The sequence below is a fragment of the Sinocyclocheilus anshuiensis genome, unplaced genomic scaffold (assembly GCF_001515605.1).
Source record: "Sinocyclocheilus anshuiensis isolate Anshui unplaced genomic scaffold, SAMN03320099.WGS_v1.1 scaffold1581, whole genome shotgun sequence".
Classification (NCBI taxonomy): Eukaryota; Metazoa; Chordata; class Actinopteri; order Cypriniformes; family Cyprinidae; genus Sinocyclocheilus; species Sinocyclocheilus anshuiensis.
Window position 1 is genome coordinate 277797 of NW_015540988.1, and position 8757 is coordinate 286553.

The 8757-nt window shown below is 36.8% G+C and overlaps 1 protein-coding gene across 2 annotated transcripts in view; it reads left to right on the top strand.

Annotated features, from left to right (window-relative positions):
- LOC107690158 (semaphorin-4G-like) overlaps positions 1-8757 on the top strand; it is a 38363-nt gene that overhangs the window by 1984 nt on the left and 27622 nt on the right. The window contains exons 2-3 of one of the 2 annotated variants that reach the window (XM_016488399.1): positions 5246-5331; positions 5374-5560. In XM_016488399.1, the coding sequence (XP_016343885.1) occupies positions 5425-5560 (136 nt within the window). In that variant the 5' untranslated portion in view covers positions 5246-5331; positions 5374-5424. Of the gene's footprint in view, positions 1-5245; positions 5561-8757 lie in introns of both variants that reach the window. The other variant, XM_016488398.1, reaches the window with a different exon arrangement.

The window sequence follows — 8757 nt, forward strand, 5'->3', positions numbered from 1 at the left end:
GCTGTGTGGTATCGGGGCATTTTAACGAGTACGAGTACAGGAGCTCAGTATCGGGCCCGATACCGATACCAGTATCGGTATCGGTGCATCCCTAATTTTAAGTAATAGCAAATAGGCAGAAGTAACTAAAGAATGCATATTACAAGTGAAACTATAGTACTCACCAGCAAAACATACTAGCTGGAAGTGAAATGTTACACTAGTAACATAAAAATAGGTGCTAGTTCATTTTAAGGAAATACATTTTAGGATGGCTTGCCATACAAAATATAATCTTTCTTATTTCCTGTCAAAGAGCAGTTAATGGAAGTTAACCATTAAACTGTGTGAAAGGCCATGACTGATAGATATTTTAGGCTATTTATTGATACGTGATGTGGAAGAGTGTCAGAAAGACTGTGGACACGTCCGCGTTTGATCAGATTAATGCGCCAAGTATTAGTCAAACCTGACAGTGAGAATTTCCAGGGCAGTTTTTCCTGGCACAAACACATTTAACTGTCCAAGTAAGATGACATCTGGGAGAGGAAAGTCTTTGAGTGACACACCAGTAACAGAAATGTGCCCGGCAGTATTCTAACACAAATGGAAATGTCTAATAATTGTATCATAAATATGTGAATAGCTTATTGATGCATAATTCTGAAAGTCTTATTTAGCTTTTCTGAATTGTTGCTGATGTTATGCTATCTTATACAAAAATATTAAAACTATAAATTACAAGATATATGCTCTTTCACTGGCCTCAACAAAGTTTAATGCTGCTCTTATGCTGCATCATAGATACAAAGCAGCATCAGAGCTGCATTTAATACTATAGGGGCGAAGCTGCATTTTCTACTATGACATTTATGTGATATTGTGTCTTTAAACAGAATTTGGAGCTGAGTTGCTCAGTTGTGTAAAGTTTCCTTGGTTGCATCCTGCCATATGATTTTTCTGCTCTATCTACTGCTTGCTTTTATAGTTCAGCAGAATCTCATTTTTATTCTCAACTGAAAAAAAGACAGTCCCTCGTGTGATTTAGCATCTGGTCATTGACTCAGTGTACAATCGGCTACTCTCATTGCTTATCCACAAGGTCCTATGTATGCAAGAATGACATTTTTGTGAAAGACGGCTTTCATAATTAAACAGTTCTCATTTATAAGCCAAACACTGATTTAGCTGTTACACTGATATCTTAAACTAACCATAGTGGTCTCTATGCAAAGTTATTTATTTACTTTCTTTGTTCATTGCCTTGTGGTGGAATATTGATGGATCCGGTTTCATTATGATGAACTAGATGGCGGATGTGCTGTTGAATTTCCGTGGAAGATTATTAGGCTGATTTGTCTAGACTCTCAAAAAGCCTTGAACTGATACTCTGTTCTTGAATGCTATTTATTCCAGGTTTTATAGATGTTTAAATGCCAAAATTCTACTTGTGGTCCTCCATTCACAAACTCTGCAGGTCCTTAATGCATGGAATATAGCATATCACTATCATTCAATTACATCCATGAAATCACGATATAAAGTTAGTGTGCTTGTCGGTGTCGCTCTCTCTTTTGAGGCGACTGACTCTTAAACTCACATGTAAATGTGTTCAAAGTGACTGACAGCTGGTTAAAGATGCATGAAGGGTCTCATGCAGTCACTGTTCGGCTGAGCTGCATGCAGAAACAGAGCTATCGTTTTCTCTCTGCAGCTGCTCAATTCTTGTCACTTGATTCAGTCCATCCTACAGCCTGATACCATGAATCCTGTTGTACAGCTCAACACTTTATTTTTAAATCAACTTGCAGCTGATCTTCCATTGTCTGGAACTGGCTTTAGTCCATCTCTACCGCTCTGAAAGCAGAATAAGAAATAGCAGTGTGTGTTTGAGTGATCTCTGATGTGACCACGCAGCATAAGACCACTGTGCTGATCTGGAGCTATCGCTGTAGGCTACAGTGACCGCCAATTGATATGCTTTCATTTGCTTTCTTGGTGTTAGTGCTAAGAGATTTTCCACTGGGAAGATTTGGCCTCTCATGTGTCTGACCTATTCTTTCTTTCTTTATTGTTCTCATTCTCTCTAGGACATCTGAATTGGCTGAATAATAATACCGCTGATGGTTGTGTAGTTATTATCCTGTAATGGATTTCTTTCATAAACCTCTTACACTTAAACTGGATTCTAGTTTTGCACCAAACTATAACTCAATCCGCTCTGTTCTCTGAGCAGTTCAGGAGAAAAGTTATTTGATTCCTGAAACTTTCAGTGATATTTAATACCAGATTCTGTCATATCTGCTAATGCTTTGTTGACATAAAACTTCTTCAGGGGCTGCACAGACCTTTCAAAGCATATTTTAGTGATGAGATATCACTCTTATTAAAACCAATAAAGCTTTTTCGTCTGTGATTAAATCTGTCAAAGTGATTTGAGCAGCATGTTAAGTGCAAAAAGAAAGAATCATAAACCGTAAGGTCTAGAAGTGCTGATTGTGACATTTTATTGATTTTCTAAATTATATTACAATATGTAAACTAATTAATGTATTATTTGTATAATATACACTATACACTACAATTCTAATTGATTGACAATTAAAAATTTATACTTTTATTAAGCAAGGACGCATTAAAGTGATCAAAAGTGGCAGTAAAGATATAGTGTTACAAAAGATGCCTATTAAAAAAATTTATTCTGTTCTTTTGAACTTCATGTTCATCAAAGAATGCCAAAAAAGAAAAATGCATCACGGTTTACACAAAAATATTAAGCAGCACAACTGTTTTCAATATTGGTAGTAAAAAGAAATGTTTCTTGAGCAGCAAATCAGCATATTAGAATGATTTCTGAAGGATCATGTGACGCTGAAGACTGGAGTAATGATGCTGAAAATGCATCAAAGGAATAAATTACATTTTAAAATGTATTCACATAGAAAACAGTAATCTTAAATTGTACTAAATTAAACTATTTTTGATCAAATAAATGCAGCTTTGGCAAGCATAAGTACTTTTTTCAAAAATAAGCCCAAATAATAATAATAATAATATCAAAGCGTATTTTACATTTCATTCGTTTCAGCTTTGCTCTTTGACTTTGTTTCTGTTGTTGGAAAGAACAGAGGGATGCTGATCCGATAAACCTCTCTGGTGCAGTACTGCTGATTCCAGCGCTACAGCAGGTGTGAATTCAAGCACATCTGTGCATTTATGTTTGAGAGAGTTTGTTTTGTGTGTTTCTTTATACGGAGAGAAAAGGAGTGAAAAAGTTTTGAATGAACGAGAATACAGTGGCCTAGAAAGCCACTGGGAATGTGCTCTCCGAAGAGGAGATAGAGGGGAAAAGAAAACAGTGCTCATTTGGTGCGTAAGCTTGTTTAATGGAATGAGGGAGAGAGAGTGTGTTTATCTGAGAGAGGGGGAGAAGTCTGGAGTGTTTACAGAAGAGGGGTGCTGAGTGTGTTCGAGTAATGGACGGAGGGAGGTGAACAGTTGGATGCTCAGGCCACTGTCCTCCTAAATCACATCAGACTCACAAACATAAGCACAATGGCTCTTCCTTTTTAAGTAACAACCATTCTCTTACAGGGCAGTAATGACCATAACACAACAATAGTAAGAATCGTGTCAATATGGAGACAAATTTGATCTAAATGATGCACTAAATAACTTTCCATTAAAAAGGTTTTAGATCGAAAGAAGTGAAATCAGTCATGATGACAACTCTTGGAGTGATAAATTCAACCGGCATTTATTGGCATGGGCATGAAATATACATAAGCTTGATTTTAGCGGATGAGATCTGCTGTGCTGCTGCTGAACAAATACAATAATTAGTTCAGCTTAGTCAAAAATAACCAAGGATGGCTGCTGCAAGAATGTTGAACCCCTTAGCAGATCTCTACAGGTGGTGCTGGGGAGGAGGAGGGGTAACAAACTTTCATAATTGTGCAACATGCCGATCCTGATTGGCTGGTGCTACGGCGTTGAACGAACCAATTAGCAATTAGTTAGTTTCATGGCTGAACTATGTATTTTTGATAGATATCTTTAAAATCATGTATGCTCACATTAGATATCAGTGGCCTTCAACAAGCGGATTTATTCTGCGTAAGGTGTTTCACCTTTTCATAGTGGCTGTCATGTTTAATAATACTTCGCTTCTCTAATAATACTTAATCTAGATAACTCCTATTACTGGGTTTTAATGGCATAAATGAATCATGGGTGACAGATGCACCTGCTTATAACCAGGCCCAGATGAAATCCGAATTTCCTCATGTGATAATTAATTAATTAATTTTATTTTTTTTGTCAAGCACAAATTGTTTATGCATTACCATTCAAATGCTTGGGGTCGGAAATATTTAAATTCTCATTTTCTTTCTTTTTTTTTTAAACAATTTTCAGTATTCTTTGATGAATAAAAAGTCCTAAAGAATAGTACTTATTTAAAATGTAAATCTTTTGGAACATTGTGAATGTCTTTTTTGATCAATGCATCCTTACTGAACAAGTTCAATACTTGAAGTATTATTTCTTCAAAAAACAAAACAAAACACACAAACCTTTGAAATTGAACTAAACTAATTTCCACTGACTGGCACATATCCTTATGTATGCTCCCAGTTTCTCCAGAGCAGTATTCTCGTGATTTCCAAACATGAACATAAAAACTCTAAAGCATTTCCAGACTAATCTGACCTGCTTTTGATGCAAGGTGAGAGAAGTCAGAGATGAGCTCTGGCTGAGTTTGTGATAGTCCTGGCTCTTTTGGATTAGGACCCACACTATTCAGTTGTCATACATTAATCACCAGCTTATTATTTAACGCAGTCACCTCAGACACGGCTCAGGATGAAAGGCCTGAAAGGTCAGTGTCACTGGATGCGCAGTTGCATCCTTTGATCTTCACTTTGACGTACCACTGAGTGTCCATGTGCTTTGTGCATGTGTCTTTTTTAGATTTGAATAGAAGACTTAATTTCTATTAGAGTAACCTTTTAGTGCCACAGGGTGCACTGGTTTCCTTTTAACATGCCCACGTTCCTTTGTTCTGTGCAAACATGAGAATCTTGATAGTTGGTTGTCCTTGGGCGATCTGGACAGAGAACCACAGTTAAATTGTGTTATTTGAGAAATCTGATTAAGCATCAGAACACGCGCTTCACCTGATCACATGTCAGCTTAACTATGACATCAACACTGACTAGTCATTTCTGCACCTGTCCTAACCGTCTTGTTTTTTCTTGTTTTGCAGAGTGAAGCGCTTGAGGGAAAGAGAGCTGTTTTGTTTTTTGGTGAAGAAGAGTAAAACAGCAGCATTTGTGCATACCAGAGGAAACAGTCTTAAGAGACGGCGTGATTGACTTCCTGCTCCCTTGAGAGGAGGGGTGAGCGGCGGTCTCGTGGTACTCACCCCTCCTGGTCAGACTGCTGATGCTGAAGATGTTGACCCATAGTGCACGGCTGCCATTCCTGCTGTTGCTGTGTGTTGTGTCCACTCTGTGGGGTTACCCCTTCAGACCCCCGCTAGACCTGGATGTGACCCCCAGAACTACGGTCCTCTCCAACGGTATGATACACATGTTTTTTTTTTCATTCATTCATTAATTCATTCATATAATACTGAAGAGAGAGATCCACCAATCAGACAAGTCACTGTTACTATGGAAACAAATTATGGCAAAAAGAGCTCTGTGACCATCCACACCCACAAAGCATTGCTAATATCTCAATCGAGTCTCTCTATCCTCTCAAACTACTATTATACTATACTATACTATATACTATACTTATAACTACTATACTATATATAGTATCAGTAGGATTTTTTAAAAGATATTCATATTTTTCAGCAAGGATGCTTAAAATTGATCAAAAGCGGCAGTTGCAAAAGATTTCTATTTACAAATTTTTTTTTGAACTTTCTGTTTATCAAAGAAGCCTGGCAAAAATGCATCACAAAAATATATGAAGCAGCAATTGTTTTAATAATAATAATAAATAAATGTTTCTTAAACAGCAAATCCACATATTGTAATGATTTCTGAAGGATCATGTGACACTGAAGTCTGGTGTAATGATGCTGAAAATTCAGTTTTGCATCACAGAAATAAATTATAACATATTAAAATAGAAAACAGTTCTTTTAAATTGTAATAATATCTCATAATATTGCTGTTTTTACTGCATTTCTGATAAAATAAATGCAGATTTGGTGAGCAAAATCTTACCAAAATTTTGCACAGAATATGATATATATATATGTACTGTCGTTTTTCGATTATGTCAATCGGTTATCTTGATTTTCATACATTTTTGTTTTAAATCAAAGTTTGAAATAGAGCTAGAAGGGTCACACTTTATTTTTAGGTCCAATTCTCACCATTAACAAACCAAACAAACTATGACTTTTGCCTCAATAAACAACTAATTTGCTGCTTATTAATAGTTAGTAAGGTAGTTGTTAAGTTTAGGTATTGGGTAGGATTAGGGATGTAGAATATGGTCATGCAGAATATGTGCTTTATAAGTACTAATAAACAGCCAATATGTCAATAATAGGCAGGCTAATAAGCAACTAGTTAATAGTTAGAATTGGTCCCTATACTAAAGTGTTACCGAGCTAGAGCTGGTTTGATTCAAGTGTTAGAATGTCTTCGTGGGGAATTGTTTGAAATCCCTATGGAGCAAATCATTGGGAAAAATGCTTCCAGAACTAAGACCGCTGAAAAAGTGGGCAGTGACTGTTGCACTCTATATTATGGAATGTAAATATGATAATCATTCAGTGCCAAGGTATATCAAAGTATATCAGTTTATTTTCCATTAGCATCACAGTAGCATGGTACTACCACAGTACATTTCTGTAAACATCTCAAGGGTTAATTTTGAAGTAAATAAAAAGGGCTGCTCAGGCAGATGCAGAGAAGCTGCTGTGTGGTTACGTGAGGGGGAGTGGGTTCACAGACTGTTTATGACTCTGTACTTAATCATTCAGATGTAAGCAGGGCTCTATCACACTCGTTTAGATGACTCGCTGCTTGCCAGCTTGAATTTTGTATATCTCTTCGCTGTTGAACAATAAAACGTCTTTCTCTCACATCTGTGAAGCAGAAATGCAGGAGAGAAGGTACAATAAGCCAACCCAAGGTTGTCTTTATCTCTAGTGCTTAGTTACACAACCGCAGAGAGGTCAGAGGGCTGAGAGACTTGAGGCCTGTGTTGAGTTTAAAAACACTGAGAGTGCAGCAGGTTCACTCTCCAAGACTCGTCCTACCTTTCCCTGCCAGGTCAGTGACCTGAGAAAAAACGCTGCAGCAGATTTTCAATGCAGAAGACGCTCCAAACATTTTTAGAGGATTTAATTTAAAAATAACGTGTCAGATATTTGCATTAAATAGCTAATTATGTTAAATACGTGGAAAGTAGTGCTGTCAAACGATTAATTGTGATTAATCGCATTCAAAATAAAAGTTTTCATTTACATAATATATCTGTGTGTACTGTGTATTTATTATGTATATATAAATACACATACATACAGTATATATTTTGAAAATATATACATGTATATATTTATATTCATATAATTTATATTATACATAAATATATTTACTACATAAACGTAACATATTTTTCTTAAATATATACATGCATGGGTGTGTATTTATATATACATAATAAATATACACAGTACACACACATATACTGTGTAAACAAAAACTTTTATTTTGGATGCGATTAATCGTTTGACAGCACTAGTGCAAAGATACATATTTACTATTTGTTAGTTTTTCAATAGATCTTGATATTTAGATGATACTCTTTGCCAGTACAGTAATGCTGTGCTTGTTCTGCAGGGTTTTTTATATTCAAAGTTGAGGTAGGCCTATTTGTCGTGAACCGGTTTATTGTTAAAATGTACCACATTATTCATAACTAGGGTTGGGTATCGAAAACCTGTAACATTTTAGAACCGGTTCCAAATGTACAAAAACTGAGTGTTCGATAAGACGCGTGCATTTCGATTCGGCTTAACGATTCCTGCATTCGCATTTTAATGGGGTTTAAAACGATTTAAGTGCAGGAACGGAAAGAACTTGCGTCTTGTTTGCGTGCAGCGCACACGTCTGAAGCGCAAGCGTGAGCACAGAGAACAGCGGACTCGGTGCGGATTCCCAGCCTGTGTCCGTTCTCGAACCGTTCCGTTCCACTGCAGAAAAGGTTGTTCCGAGCTGGAACTGACTTCTTTAATATTTATCGACTAGAATGCAGAAAACTACGTCAGTTTATCATCATAAACACAGCCGTTTTTGTCTGAAGTGAACGTAAACAGATGAGAAAGAAAACGCACGTGTATAGTATTTTTAGATTTAAGTGAGTTCGGTGTTAAAAAGACGGCAGCCTAATAAACGCGCTGCCTGTCATTAATGTTAAAGGGGTCATATGATGCGATTTCAATTCTTCCTTTCTCTTTGAAGTGTTACAAGCTCTTGGTGCATAAAGAAGATCTGTAAAGTTGCAAAGACTAAAGAATTCGTCGAATCCACCGGCCTACGCTCACTCTAGCCCCCAGCCTCTGCTCACTCTAGCCCGCCATGTATGACGCTGTGTGTTTCGTTGTGAAAGCGAAACTACTTTGTTTGGCCTTCCAAAAGAGGACACTAAAAAGACAGTATAAGTCATTATAATACTAAATTATGTCCCCACTGGATGCAACAAATGCCTCGTTTATAATGGGTTTTAATGTTTTTGTCTCGTCGCTCC